Source organism: Capsella rubella, unplaced genomic scaffold (genome assembly GCF_000375325.1).
Source record: "Capsella rubella cultivar Monte Gargano unplaced genomic scaffold, Caprub1_0 scaffold_2, whole genome shotgun sequence".
NCBI lineage: Eukaryota > Viridiplantae > Streptophyta > Magnoliopsida > Brassicales > Brassicaceae > Capsella > Capsella rubella.
Genome location: NW_006238922.1, coordinates 13,162,326 through 13,177,254, shown reverse-complemented (window position 1 = coordinate 13,177,254; position 14,929 = coordinate 13,162,326). Strand labels below are relative to the sequence as shown.

Genomic DNA, 14,929 nt, shown 5'->3' with positions numbered 1-14,929 from the left:
AAGAAATAAAAAAACCTTATATTAGATTTTGATCAAAAAACCTTTTTTATTTCAAAGGAAATTAAGAAGAAAGGGGGTAAGTGCATTTAATTGGTTGACCAATGTACTTTTCGGTGGACGTGAAGTAGCAGATTATAGCATTCATCTCTCCCACAAACACAACCAGTAAACCACCGAGAGACGAGACCAACCGTTATATTAACAGCCGTCGAAGTCCAAGGATCAGTTTTTGAGGATCTTCACTTTTGTATAAAGCTAATCGATGAGTCTGTATTGGTGACGATCAACAAAAGGGTTTTTGGTTGTTTTCGGTGTGGATTTTTAAGGGTTTCGTTTTACAAGTGGAGGCTTTTTTAATGGCGGGTGTTTCTGCAATTGAGACGGATAGATACTCTCTGTTGGAGGATTTTAATGTCGATGTTGAAGTAGATGATGAAGAATATGAAAGTTTTTCCCTTTGTTTCTGGGTTTATCTTCTTAATTCCACCACATTCCCATCTACCATCATTAGACAGGTTTGATTTCTCCGCAGCTCAATTTAGAGCTTCTTCTTATTGTCTCTCTCGACTTTTTACTCATTGGACTCTGTTTGTTTCTCTGTTTGTTTCTGTGACTTGTTTGATTTTCCTAGTCCTGTCACCTGTGTGCACTGAATTTACAAACTTTTTGACCTTGGTGTGATCTATCTTCCTAGATTTTTTGTATCTGCGACAAAGAAGTGATTTTTTGACTTGGTTTATAGGTATTCCACTATAAGATGAAAGTCTCAATTCTCTGTTTTGTTTGTTTACATAAAAAATTAGATGCCAATCATTGAATCGATATTTAGAAATAGGATTGATTTACTTTCTTCTTCATGTCTGATTCGAAGTTTTTTTGGCTTCAGAGATTCCTCGAGAGTCTTTCAACCTCTTGTATAGTTCCATATATGATAAAGTGGTTTGTCTTTTAACAGGTTCACTCAGACATGAGTGTTAGTGCACCTTTCCTTGTCCTAGATGAAAACAAGAAGATGACGCTTTTGCCATTGACTCTCCTTCACGAGGAAGCTCCTGATCCTGTTGAAAAATCTTCCTGGACAAAAGTTCCTTGCGTATCTTCAAAATCCGAGTTTCCTCTTGAACAATGGGTTCATGTGGGATGCCAGGTAAGATTCCCCCATTTTTGCAGGAAATGCAACATCCTTTAGTTCTTGAGATGGCTGATTCTGCTGTTTTTCTCTTAGGTTTCGAGAAACTACATGAGGCTTGTTATTGATGGAAAGATCCAAGGAGAGCTGTTCTTGACTTCTTTGCTGACGAAGAACAGCGATCCCGAATGTCCTCGAAAGATATCACTATTTAGTGTTGGCGGAGATGGGTATAGCGTTGAAGGTTATGTCACATGTGCAGAAGCCTTGCCTGCTTGTCATCATGTGGAACATCACTATAGGAAGGTCCCTGCTTAACTCGTACCCTTCTCTTCCTTTAGACCACTTGTTCTGTGTTTGAATTATTTCCAATATTCCAAGTTTACTTTCTCTATATTTTCCAGGATCCACCTCTATTGTTATCTGTCAATAATTCATCCTCAGTGGGGATTAAATTAGATGATGATGGTGTTTGGAAGGTCAGACTTCTTAAAGCTCATTAGAAATCTACTTGGGATTGATTTACATTTCCGCAGTCAACACTAATTTTCTTGCTCTATATATAGGCATTTTGCGGTGAGAATTTTTCCTTGGATGTTGTTTTATCCAATGCCATTGGCCAGCCTGTGCACAAGGATGTAGAGGTTCATATTTCTTACGATTACTCCTGGCACTAATTTGCCTACTTCTTTAGCTTGGAAAATCATCCATAGTACTTGGTTGGGTTTAAAATGCAAGGTTGTTGCATCTTTGTTGTATGCTGATACCCTTCTGGAGGCCAAGATGAGTGAAACTGAGGCTCCTCTTATGATAAGGGATGAAGGAGTTGAATTCTCAATTGATGATAGACCGATCAAATTATTGAACGGACGCTCATCCTTGAAGCTCAAGATCTCTCAGGTAAATAAAACAGTGTATATTTATCTTTGTAAAGCTTCTCTGCTACTTGTGTGGGAAAGTTTGACCATTTAGAATACATATTTTCTGAAATCACTAAAGAACTGTTGTTAAATCTTCTTTTTTTTCTAGCTTTCCTCCAAGAGTGATAACAGATTGTTGAGGGTTAAATTTGGAATACGAAATGCTAAAGAGTACCCTTTCCTTCAAGCTGTTTCCAATCCAATCCGTTGCATATCGGTCAGTCCTGATGTTGGGTCGCTTTCCATTACTCCGAAAAGGTTGACAAACGTTGATCGTCCATCAAGTACCGAATCACAGGACATTCTACATAATACTCCTTCAGTTAAACGAATCAGGTTAGGCAAAGAAAGTGACTCTGGGAGTGAGGAATTATATCAGCATTGCAACTCTTATCCCCAAACCTCAAGACAGGTATAACTCTTTTCATAATGTTTTTTGGTTTGCATATATAGCTTGTACTAACCTTTACCGTTTCTGCATTGATGCTGTGAGAAGTTTGAGGATGGAAATTGTATGAGATTGCACGAAGAATATAACTCCTCAACTGATTCAGAAAACTTTGAAATGAGACATACAATCTCAGATTCCACCATCTTTAGATACTGCCTTGGAAACTTAACAGATAAAGCTCTCCTTCTAAAGGAAATCACAAACAACTCATCAGACGACGAAGTTTTGAAATTTTCGAATCAGGTTTCTCTGTACTCTGGATGTTCCCACCATAGGTAATTTACATCTAACAGAGAAGGAACAAAGATTGTATCTTTTCTTTGAGACATTGTGAAAGTGAAGTTATTTTTCTTCCAAAATTTCAGCTATCAAATCAACATGGCAAGAGAGCTAATAGCTGAAGGTACAAATGCATGGATATTGATATCTCGGAACAATCAACATGTTCATTGGGATAATGTGGTCTATGAGATTGAAGAACATTTCATGAGGATTTCAAAATGCAGCAGTAGATCTCTCACCAACCAGGATTTTGAGCTTCTAAGGAGAATATCAGGATCCTACGAGTACATAACTCAGGAGAATTTTGAGAAAATGTGGTGTTGGCTGTTCCCTGTTGCTTACTCCATATCCCGCGGCTGGATAAACGGAATGTGGCGTTCGTCGTCGCCTAAATGGGTGGAAGGATTCATCAGTAAGGAAGAAGCAGAACATTCGCTTCAAGGCCAAGAACCAGGAACCTTCATACTCCGGTTCCCTGTTTCAAGAATCTGGCCTCATCCTGATGCCGGTAGTTTGGTTGTGTCCTGTGTCGGTCATGATTTTGCTCTTCATCATAAGCAACTCAAAATCGATAACATCTGCGAGTAGATTTCTCCCTATTTTATCTTCCCAAACAAAATCATCTTTAACATTAAATATAGTCTTTGATTCATATCACAACTAATTTTCTGCAGAAGTAGTGGAAGGTACATGGATGCAAAACCGCTGCAAGATATGTTGTTGGCTGAACCTGAGCTCTCTCGGTTAGGAAGGTGAGAAAAGTTCTTCACTGTGTTAGATTAAAAGATAAAATTGAATTTTGAGATTGAAAACAAATGTTCTTTTGCTTTGGATATTTGTTTCCGCAGGATCATAAGAAGCCACTGACTGATATGCGGAGGTTTCTACCTTTTCCAATATACAGATGCTAGATCAGACTTAATGTTACAGAGTACAATTTGCAGAGATTTTTTTTAAATTTTGTTTTTGAATATGTTAGTCATTTCTTTTTTAGATTCAGAAATGTAAAATGTTAGAGAGAAAAATCAGCTTTAGAACTTAAAGTTAAACTTGCATTTCGCAAGGGTTTTGTATTATTACTGATCATCATCTTCTTCTTTCACATGTTGAGTAACATAGTCAACGACAAAAACAAGGTAATAGCTAGCTGGTAAGGTTCCGTACCTAACTTCACGAGTTCTTGTATTACATTTTTCATATAAAGTGTTACATCTCATTTAATATTTTCAACAAAAGCGGATGAACTTTCTTACGTATAAAACCAGTTTCGTTTCATACGTAATGTCGATGATATATATGGATTGTTTTTATTATAGGGCGTATCTAAGCGTAAACCTACTTCCTTTTTCAGTCTATCTCCGTTTTCACGTACAACCAACTTCTTTTTTCAAATCTCGATAATGAGGTAAAGGGAAAAGAAAAAAAAAAGCTTAGAAGCTTTAGTTCAGAGAAACACGATGGCTAATGCAAAGGAAACAACTTTTTATATAACAATCTCTGTGGTTGCTTTTGTCATTGGTAAAATCGTGATCGCTCTTCTTCTCTACAAGAGATGGAAGAGAAAACACACAGTTCATGAAAATGGATTCCCAGGTATCACTAATCTTATCTTCTTCTTTTTTCATTTTTTTTTGTGTGAACTATATATACTGTATCATGTCTCTTATGTTTTCATTCATGTGTTTTATAATCTTGCAGTCAAAGGAGGAGGAAAAATGGTGATGTTCAGATCTCCGTTACTTAACTCTGTTTCCTCTGACATGTTTATGAAGAAGACACATAAGCTAAGCAACAAAGACATTCTCGGTTCTGGAGGGTTCGGAACTGTTTACAGATTAGTCATTGATGATTCAACAACTTTTGCTGTCAAGAGACTAAACAGAGGAACCTCTGAGAGAGACAGAGGGTTTCATAGGGAGTTAGAAGCGATGGCTGATATAAAACACAGGAACATTGTAACTCTCCACGGCTACTTCACTTCTCCACATTATAATCTTCTCATCTATGAGCTCATGCCTAATGGAAGCTTGGATTCTTTTCTACACGGTACTACACCAATAAGTAACAGAGCATTTAGCACAAAAACGTGTTTTCTTCAACCGCAAGTGTTTCTTTTATATATAGATTTTTAATTCGCAGGAAAAGAATCTGGAGATAGAAAAATTTTGGATTGGGCGTCGAGATACCAAATCGCGGTTGGAGCGGCTAGAGGGATTTCTTACCTTCATCATGATTGCATCCCTCACATTATCCATAGAGACATCAAATCTAGCAACATACTTCTTGATCACAACATGGAAGCTAGGGTTTCTGATTTTGGTTTAGCCACTTTGATGGAGCCAGACAAGACTCATGTCTCGACCTTTGTTGCTGGAACATTTGGATACTTAGCTCCTGGTTAGTACAAGTACATATTCACATTCACCCAACAGAAGTTAGATTGATTATGATTTTGGTCAATGTGTGTTCTAAAAACAGAGTATTTCGATACGGGTAAAGCGACAATTAAAGGAGATGTTTACAGTTTCGGGGTTGTTCTTTTGGAGCTTTTAACTGGAAGAAGACCAACAGATGATGAGTTTTTTGAAGAAGGAACAAAGCTTGTTACTTGGGTATCAAGCTATATATCTCTTTTCCTTGTTCAAATTATTATTACTCTGGTTTGGTTTAAAAAGCAAACGTCGTTCTAATTGTTACTTCTATTCAGGTAAAAGGAGTGGTAAGAGATCAGAGAGAAGAGGTGGTGATAGATAACCGGTTAAGAGGATCACCAATTCAAGAGATGAACGATGTGTTTGGTATAGCGATGATGTGTCTTGAACCGGAACCGATCCTTAGACCGACTATGGCCGAGGTTGTCAAATTGCTCGAATATATCAAACTTTCGAAACGTTCTTCTTCTTCGTTCTGATGCCTCTCTCTCTCTCTCTTTTTTTCTCTTGTCGATATTGCTCGCATGAGATGAAAGCATGCACGTGAGCATGTTCTGTAAGAAACTTAACTAGTTTCTTGAAATAATCAAATTATTCAGTTCCAAAATAAAGTTTGGCTGAAGAAAAAGACTTCGAGATTCGCTTCTCTCTTTGATAACTGGACTGTAAAGCTTTATACTCCATATAATATATACGATCTCTACAAGATTTTTTTTATAAATCTTTTTTGTTGGTCATGCTATAAAGGATTATATACACAAAAAGCCTTATATGAACTAATTCTTTTCATAAGATTCTCGTACAAAGTGGGCATTGGATCTAAAAATTTCCCTAATTTACAGCTCAGCTCACGTTTTGATGTCTCGTTATTTTGACGGTGAGATCCCAAATCCTCTCACTACACTAAACCTTCTGAAACAATATAATTTACTTCGCAAAACGAATAAAAGAAAAAAAAAAGATTGAATTTGAAACCAAAGAGAACGTTTATAAAACGACACTTTGGCTGAAACGCTTACTTTTCTTCTAAGCAAGTTGCTGGATTATTCACCCTAAAATCCTGAAAACATTAAATATTAGATGTCAAAAACAAAATCTTTTGTTTCTTTCTTTGAATTGTTTATTCGTATAGAAAAATAACTAATCACTGATTCACTTGCTCAACACTTATATAAATATTACCAATGAGTGTCGAAGAGTTCTCAGTACTCAAAACAAAAATACAACAATGGCTAAATCATGGATGTGCATTTCCTTCCTCATCTTCCTCTACCTTTCCTCAGGTAATCATATTACAACTCACTAAAAACCATCCTAGTTTAATTACTTATTGAAATTTACTTTTAGAATGCCACAAACAGTTTTAACTCAAAGTCGAGTATAATAATAATCCTACTAACAGTATCATCATCTTCGTGTTTTTTGCTTTCTCACAGAAGGAAACTTCATCAAGGTCAACGCGGAGGTAAATGCTTAGACCAACAATCAAAATGCAAATCTGATTTCTTTTTACTCAATGAGTTTTGTTCTAAGTTGTTGTTGCATGTTATAGATGAAGACTTGGTGTGTGGCTAAACCTTCCTCAGATCAAGCAACACTTCTTGATAACATAAACTTCGCATGTTCTCATGTTGATTGCCGCATTCTTTCTAATGGATGTCCATGTTACTCCCCTGGTAACCTCATCAACCATGCTTCCATCGCCATGAATCTTTATTACCAAGCTAATGGAAGAAACTATTGGAACTGCAATTTCAAGAACTCTGGACTCATTGTCATAACTAATCCCAGTGAGTTTGCTTTCTCTCTCTCTCTCTCTTCCTCTCCTTATATATAAAACAGTTCTATAAATTTCTTCTTTTTTTTTGGTAGGCTATGGAAACTGCTACTATCAATACACATGAGGAAAAAAAAAAGCATACGACTTGTCTTTGTTACAAGAAAACAGAGGAGAGCATGTTTATGAGTGTTTGATTGAAGTTTTAAGATTTTGATTAATCATATGTTAAATTAAATGTTTGATTTCTCTTGCAATCATATTTGGTATCAAAAAACAACAAGAACTGATGAAGTAAATCTATCCATCACTAATCAAGATTTGCTCACAATTATTCAGTCTCATTTCAGTATGCAATATCACTAAACCTAAATTTCAGACTAAAACATGTAAAAACTATTAAAAAATTAGATCTTTGACTACACTGAAAACAGGAAAAAATTAGACATATATTTGAAAAATGGAAATATGTAGAAAGTAACGCGTTCTCATGAAAAAAGGGGAAAAAAAAAAAGTAACGTATTCGTCAATATCCTCGAATTTTAAAGCATGGGATGGTTGACACGTGGTGAGATATCTGCCTCAGATTAGATAAGCGGAGACTAATCGATTCCCTCTTCTCTCTCTGGTGTTGAAGAAAGAACAGAACACACTCGTCACTTTCGTCCTCGTAATGATCTCATGTGGACTTGTCTCGTCCACCCAAGCTAAACCTCGATCGGCTACTAAATCAACCACTTGATTTTGTATTTTTGTGCTTCTTCTGTTGTTGTAATTTTTCCATACACATAAACTCCCGTGTGAGAAAAGGAGTTGGCTTTTTATTGTTTGCTTAAGAGCTTGAATCTTTACAGACTTGTTCTAGTTACAGAGAGCTTCATAATCCCTTATTACCCAATTAGTTCTCAAGCTTACTAGGATTCAAGGTTTTGTGAGAATGATGACGTCATCTCGAAACATAGATTTAGGTACGATGATGATGGCATGTGGTTGTGGCCGTCGTCCGTTTCTTCCGTTGGGCAATTTCTCCAAGTTTGGTAGCAGCAACAAAAGCTATGGCGGTGGGAATCTTGTGGGGAGTTGCAGAGCCGTGCCAACGAAACCAAAGGAGATCTCTTTACTCAATGGTATATGATTCTCTCTTGTCTTCAACTTTTTTGGTTGTGATTTCGGTGCATGTGATTGGTCTTTTGGCTTGGATTGAAGCTCTTGGATTAGTTTGACTCGTGTTCTTGTCACTAATTCTGGTCTCAGTTTCAAATCCTGAATTGGGTTTATCTCTGTGAATTGAATGTCTCGTAGGAATGAATTTTGTGTTGTAAATAGTTATAGGTGTCTTAAGAATTTTTGGAGTTTATGCTTATGCCTCATGAGAAGTGTAGGTATTGGTCAAGCTCAAACAGTGACTTTTGATTTGAAGCCAGAGACAGAACAGCAGATTTCGTTGACAGACCTGTTTGAGGTAGTAGCTGATGATCTGCAGACATTGAATGACAATCTTTTATCGGTTAGTATCCGAAGAAACTCTTTTTTCGCATTGTCTTCTTATATTCTGTTTTTGAATTTGCACTAACAATATCCTTCTTTATAGATTGTTGGTGCAGAAAATCCAGTTTTGATATCTGCAGCAGAGCAGATTTTTGGAGCTGGTGGTAAAAGAATGAGGCCGGGTTTGGTCTTCCTTGTATCACGAGCCACAGCAGAATTGGCTGGCCTAAAGTATGTCATCTTTAGACTTTTCTTGTATTCCTTTAGTTCAATTTCGTATCCCATTTTTTCGCATGAAATGATCATTTCCAGATTGTGTTGATGCAGGGAACTAACAACTGAACACCGGCGTTTGGGTGAGATCATTGAGATGATTCACACCGCAAGCTTGATACACGATGACGTTTTAGATGAGAGTGATATGCGTAGAGGTGAGTTCCATTCATAGTTTTGATTGATGATTCGTCTCTACTCTTCAAATGTTTAGTTATGTTAAAACTCTGTGTCCAATAATTGCAGGAAAGGAAACAGTTCATGAGCTTTTCGGTACAAGAGTAGCAGTGTTAGCTGGTGATTTCATGTTTGCTCAAGCATCATGGTACTTAGCAAATCTTGAGAATCTCGAAGTTATTAAGCTCATAAGTCAGGTACTTTATTACTTCTTTATGTTGTTTCTTTTATGAGGTTTATGCTCTGAATCAAACCTCACTGAATAATGCTGTGCCCCAAAAACTTATTGTTACGTTTTCAGGTGATCAAAGACTTTGCAAGCGGAGAGATAAAGCAGGCGTCGAGTTTGTTTGACTGTGACACTAAGCTTGAGGACTACTTACTCAAAAGTTTTTACAAGACAGCCTCTTTAGTGGCTGCGAGCACCAAAGGAGCTGCCATCTTCAGCAGAGTCGAGACCAATGTGACAGAGCAAATGTATGAGTTTGGGAAGAATCTTGGCCTCTCTTTCCAGGTAGTTGATGACATATTGGACTTCACTCAGTCTACAGAGCAGCTTGGGAAGCCAGCAGGGAGTGATTTGGCTAAAGGTAACTTAACCGCTCCTGTGATTTTTGCTCTGGAGAAGGAGCCGAGGCTGAGAGAGATCATTGAGTCTGAGTTTTGTGAGGTGGGTTCACTGGAAGAAGCGATTGAAATGGTGAGAGAAGGCGGGGGAATCAGGAGAGCACAAGAGTTGGCTAGGGAAAAGGCTGATGACGCGATAAAGAATCTGCAGTGCCTGCCTCGAAGTGGCTTCAGGTCAGCTCTAGAACAAATGGTGATGTATAATCTTGAAAGAATTGATTAGCTTTCCCAAAAGAAGTTGGAAAGATTGAGACAAGCTTATAGACTTATAGTACAGTAAATCACACACAAAAGAGGATTTGGCAGCAATTGTAACGTTGTTAAAATCTTTAAAACTATATATGAATTTCAAAAGCAATAACACAAAGCTGAACTCATTCGATAAGAGAGCATATAAGCGTTTTTTTATTGAAGATATTCAAACACTGCACAGTGCACACGAACCGTGGAAGCAAAACGTTTACGTTATGACCTATGTCCAATTACCCACCAGTCAAACTCAAACACACCATTTACGTGGGCTTTATAGATTAATTTATCATGTTCTTTAGTGAAACTGCTCCTCTCACAAGTCCAAACAAAATGACTTCATCATTTCAGTTGAGTCCAATCTTTGTTACTGTATTCAGACAAATCCGTATCAGCGGCTGCTCTCTCATCTCCTTCGACAAGTCCACGATATATGAATATGACTTGGCTAACTATAACTCCTCATCTATAATTGGTGCCCAGTGCTTGTATGATCCTTAAAGTTCATCGTAAGCAAATAAAGTCTAAACTTTGAAGTTTGTACTTCAGTTTGCAGAAGATTTTCTATTAAAAGATCAATATAAAGATTAAAGAGGCTCAATAATAATACAAACTTTACGTTTCGTCTCATAACTCAAAATAGAATTGATTCATCGTTATATTTGATTGTACTACTTTATTACTATTATTAAGTAATGAACCTTCTATAGGCAAATCTCCGCTAAACTTGGCAAACATTTTATCAAATTCCAAATTTAATCTCGCAAAGCATTTCACAGTTATCCAAATCCAAATCAGAGGTCAAACTTGTACTAACTATAACTAGTCAAATATATTATTACAAACTTGTATTCTATTATTATCATCTGATTGCCCAAAAAATCCATCTACAAATACTCCATTACAATTAGAATCTAAACAAAACCAGAAATATTCATCTAAAAATCCTATTCAAATCATGGAAACCGGTTTCAACATCTTAAAGCTATCGCTTTGCCTCAGCCTATTCGTGGTTGGATCATGTGCTCAGGCTCCCGCACCATGGACTCCATCTAATGGGATGCGTCCGGGGACGTGTGACCACTACGAGTGCCCCAACTATAAATTGGTAGAGGCCGGATACGCCTATGAGATCCGCATGTATGACGCGGCCGTGTGGATGTCCGCTGGTCCTATCTCCGCAACATCCATGGCTCAAGCCACCAAAACCGGTTTCCAACGGTAACTTTTACATTTTTTCAATCTATTTAAAATTAAATCTGAATGAACCGTATGTGAGTAATTTTTGTTAACTAGCTAGTGAAACCGAAACTGATGTTGTTAATTGGGGTTGTAGATTATTTAGTTACATACAAGGAAAAAACAAGGATAATGTGAAGATGAACATGACAGCTCCGGTGATCGCACAAGCAACGCCAGGACAATCAGCCTACAACGTCTCCTTCTATATCCCGAAAAAGAACCAAGAGAACCCACCTCAGGACAATGACCTCCATGTGCAGTCATGGAAACCAACCTACGTAGCCGTGAGGCAGTTGGGTGGGTACGTGTCGGAAGATGTAGCCAAGAAAGAAGCTGCGGCTCTGATGGATAGCCTCGACGGAACTCAATGGGTTTTGGCTATCGAGAAGAGCAAAGGAAAATCGCCAGCGTATTTGGTCGCTGATTATAACCCGCCGTCCCAGACCACGGCTAGGGTTAATGAGATCTTGGTTCCGTTTACTATGTAAATGAGTAAATCATTGTCACGCCCTTCACAATCGGATTAGAAGAGGTGGTTTAGAACCCAGACTGTTATAACCTCAGCTTCTGGTTTTACCGGTTTTATAAATATTTCTGGTTATTATTTATTAATATTCGTTTTCTGGCTAACAAGCATATATATTTAGTAACGGTTGGAAAAAACTGTAACCAAATAAAAAGAAAAATGGAAAATGAAATAATTTTTTTCACAAACTAAATTGCAAATGATTTTATTTTTAGTTTCGATCGGTTTCTAATACAAATTAAAAAAAAAAAAAAAAAATGCACCTGATCGAAACCATCCGAAGATGAACCACAAACACAAATCTTATCTGTTAATTTTCTTTTCTTTTTTCTTATAATAAAAAGGTATAAAACCTTTAAATCTGTTACGTTGCATGGTCGTAACAAAGAAAGGATTCGATAGCCATGGAAGCAGCTTTGAGCTCTCGTTCCTCTTAAGCCTTCTCTCCGGTTCAGACTTCATAGACTCGCGTTCCCAACCCTGACGTGTTGGGACGTTCCCGCCGTCATGTAACCGAGCCGAATGCCCGAGTTACGAGTTACAATTAGGCACACTCCTAAGTCCTAAGACTGCTTATGACGACGAATCTAGCTAACCCCTCATTGCTCTCAAATCTAACATACAAGTAATAACCATAAACCACAAAGCCCTTGGGTATACGTATGGAAAAAACAAACTTCAGTTTACCCACAAGAAATGGCCGAGTTTTAGAAGCGTTTAACTAACATACCTGATAAGCATCGATGTATACATCGAAAAAGAAGAATAAACCCTTTTAAGTTTCACTCTCAAATACTTTCGCTCTTATTAATTATTAACGTATTTCTTACTTTGGGTCCGTAAAAAAAAAGATTCTTTGGTTGCAGAAAACGAACGATCTCTGTCTCTCTCCTCTTCCTCTCTATTGTTTCTGCTCACTCTTCGCTTCTTTTTTTTTTTTTTTTTTTTTTTCAAGACACTCTTCGTTTTTCTATTAATCTTGTACAAGTTATTTTTGCAAAAAAATTAAAAATTATTATAAATATAAATAGATTATAGCTAAAATAAATAAAAAAGGCGAAGAAAAATTTGTTGTTTTGCACATACATTTTATTTCTATATACTTGTGACAGTTGGATGACTACTAAAAAAAACCAGATGTTCTCGTTTCAAAATTATATATAATGTTTTAATTTTTGTTTTTGTAGGTTTCTAAGACTTCTTAAGGATGACTATAGAAATAATCACAAGAATCCCACACAGAGTTTTTAATTTTTTTTAATGAGAATCTCATAATGCAAAAGAGCTCTGAAAATGACACTATATATAGTCATTCTAGTAATCTTCTTCTTTTATTTTCCTGCAAACACTAAAACAGATTTAAGGAAAATTAGACTTGAACATGAAATGAAAGGGTATGCAACTTTGAGATTGATTTATTATATGCATCAGCATATCTATGTGTTATGTTAGGCCAAAAAAACTCGGTCTATATCCCCTTCATTATTTAACTGTTTAACTTTTTTTTATTTATCCCCCCCCCCCCCCCCCCCAAAAAAGAAAAAAATCTTATGTTTAACTTCTTTTATTTGGAAGAAATGAAAAAAAGAAGAAAAAAAAAAGGAGTTAAAAGGGAAGACGGGGTGGCATGTAGACAATCTCCACGCGGCTGATACGAAACGTGTCTGAATGTGGGGTCTTCTTCTTTTGTACCATTCTTCTTGATTTTATTGGTAAATAACATCTCTCTCTCTCTCTATTCTCAACCGTTGGATCAAAAGTATGAACAAAGACCTTTGCCGATTTCGAGTGCGACCCGTTCTTCTTCATGGCGTTACCATGATACTTATTTATTCAAACAACTTAATTTGTGACCAGGAATATACAAAAAAAGAAGAACTAAGAAGGTAGTTTATATATATATATATATATATATATATTTGTATGGGAACAAAAAAAAAGGAGCACTATTAAATTGCTTATGGTCTAGTGGTAGATATACACCAAGGGGAATGTTATAAAATAGGGACTGTGATCGTTGGATGGGTTGTATTTCCCAGTCCTAACCAGAATCTCCAGTTTAATTAGTGTTGAATATCAAGTCGGTTAAGGTTTTTCTCTGTTGGACGGACTCACTTCTAAGGTTAACTTAAGTCAGGTGTTAATTGGACTATGTGTTTGAGTCATGTATCCCCACGTTGAAGTTTTTTTTTTTTCTCTTCTATATATAATGTCATAATGTGATACTTTTTTTTTTGGGGACAAAAATGTGATACTTTTTTAGTTTATTGTTTTTTAAAGACAAAAATAGACGGTTTTTCTTAGCACCCCAATATAGGAAAAAAGTGTGAGACTAATATAATGAAAGATTTATAACAAGAATAAGAAAAAACGGCAACAAGAAACATCATCTTGTTATAACTTTCTTATGATATTGTGGTTTCATATCCCACTAGAAACGAAAATCACTTGCATGTTACGAAATAGAGAAAGATTTGTCGTCTATATATATCTCTCCGGGAGTTTAGATTCGCTTCTTTCTATGATCTGACTATTGATATGATATTGCATCGTCTATATATGTCGGAGAGTTGCAGTGCCCAAGAGGCAAGAGCTCGTTAATGGTATATTAAGAAACTAAATATAAACGAAAGAAACCTTATTTTGAGTTATTAATTATTATCATCAATAGACCCATCGGCGTTATTATGCTATATATTCTATGTCTAGGGTTCGTGCTTCTTTCCAAATCTTTGGAGTACGTTGAGGTGTTTTTTTCTTCTTTTTTTTTTTTCCTTTTTTCTTCTTAAACAACCGTCGTAGCTAGTGTTTTCTACTTACAGAAAGTAATGGCTAGTTTTTTTTCTTTTTTAATCAGAACTAGAAACGGACCCGCGCTACAGCGCGGAGGAAAATATTTATCTAATATATAATTAAAAGTTATAATAAAAGAAGAAATCGAGTATATGAAAACTTTAAATGATTACACTTGTAAAATATACACGCTTATATTGTATGTATGTTTTAACAGACCAACTCTTAAAAAATGTTTTTAAAAAATATTAATCATAACCCGTTTGACTATATGATTGTGAGTTTACAAACCAGTCGTGTATTACTAAAAATATCATCGACATAAATGCATAATATTTGAAAAAGCATTATCCAATGAAAGTGATTGGAAATGCCAATATATACCAAAAAATAAGAATAATAAATCATTCACTTGCAAATTGTAAAATAACAAAAATGCAAATGATATAGATGAACCATGTTAATAAAAAATGAGGAAGAGAGAATTTGGATATGGAATGATCCAGTTTTTTCAAATAAGGAAAAAATGAATTGGGTAGATGAATAACAGTATTTATAGAGAT

The 14,929-nt window shown here is 36.2% G+C and overlaps 5 protein-coding genes across 7 annotated transcripts; all 5 read left to right on the top strand.

Moving 5' to 3' along the window:
* The first annotated feature begins 169 nt into the window (after nt 1-169).
* Nucleotides 170-3,884, top strand: LOC17894479 (SH2 domain-containing protein B). The gene is made up of 11 exons (XM_006300752.2): nt 170-515; nt 956-1,147; nt 1,226-1,435; nt 1,534-1,608; nt 1,696-1,773; nt 1,868-2,029; nt 2,159-2,461; nt 2,546-2,775; nt 2,866-3,366; nt 3,457-3,534; nt 3,631-3,884. Exons 1-11 carry the CDS (start codon nt 357-359, stop codon nt 3,647-3,649), a joined length of 2,007 nt encoding a protein of 668 aa, XP_006300814.1. The 5' UTR covers nt 170-356; the 3' UTR covers nt 3,650-3,884.
* Nucleotides 3,885-4,110: 226 nt separating this feature from the next.
* Nucleotides 4,111-5,872, top strand: LOC17896141 (receptor-like serine/threonine-protein kinase At1g78530). Its single transcript, XM_006302389.2, has 5 exons — nt 4,111-4,375; nt 4,481-4,828; nt 4,922-5,179; nt 5,261-5,394; nt 5,490-5,872. Exons 1-5 carry the CDS (start codon nt 4,240-4,242, stop codon nt 5,691-5,693), a joined length of 1,080 nt encoding a protein of 359 aa, XP_006302451.1. The 5' UTR covers nt 4,111-4,239; the 3' UTR covers nt 5,694-5,872.
* A 538-nt stretch (nt 5,873-6,410) lies between these two features.
* Nucleotides 6,411-7,322, top strand: LOC17896551 (glucan endo-1,3-beta-glucosidase). Its single transcript, XM_006301120.2, has 4 exons — nt 6,411-6,497; nt 6,651-6,679; nt 6,767-7,004; nt 7,087-7,322. The coding sequence occupies exons 1-4, from the start codon at nt 6,443-6,445 to the stop codon at nt 7,116-7,118; spliced, it is 354 nt and encodes a 117-aa protein (XP_006301182.1). The 5' UTR covers nt 6,411-6,442; the 3' UTR covers nt 7,119-7,322.
* A 311-nt stretch (nt 7,323-7,633) lies between these two features.
* LOC17894671 (solanesyl diphosphate synthase 1) lies at nt 7,634-9,941 on the top strand. 3 transcript variants are annotated; one of them, XM_006302271.2, is made up of 6 exons: nt 7,634-8,118; nt 8,374-8,498; nt 8,583-8,710; nt 8,807-8,910; nt 8,999-9,126; nt 9,231-9,941. In XM_006302271.2, exons 1-6 carry the CDS (start codon nt 7,929-7,931, stop codon nt 9,777-9,779), a joined length of 1,224 nt encoding a protein of 407 aa, XP_006302333.1. In that variant the 5' UTR covers nt 7,634-7,928; the 3' UTR covers nt 9,780-9,941. The 3 variants fall into 3 exon arrangements, with proteins under 3 accessions (XP_006302333.1, XP_023643345.1, XP_023643346.1); XM_023787577.1 differs by having other exon boundaries at nt 7,955-8,118; nt 8,412-8,498; XM_023787578.1 differs by having other exon boundaries at nt 7,955-8,122.
* Nucleotides 9,942-10,724: 783 nt separating this feature from the next.
* LOC17895158 (heme-binding protein 2) lies at nt 10,725-11,698 on the top strand. Its single transcript, XM_006302703.2, has 2 exons — nt 10,725-11,026; nt 11,142-11,698. Exons 1-2 carry the CDS (start codon nt 10,764-10,766, stop codon nt 11,533-11,535), a joined length of 657 nt encoding a protein of 218 aa, XP_006302765.2. The 5' UTR covers nt 10,725-10,763; the 3' UTR covers nt 11,536-11,698.
* Nucleotides 11,699-14,929: the final 3,231 nt, after the last annotated feature.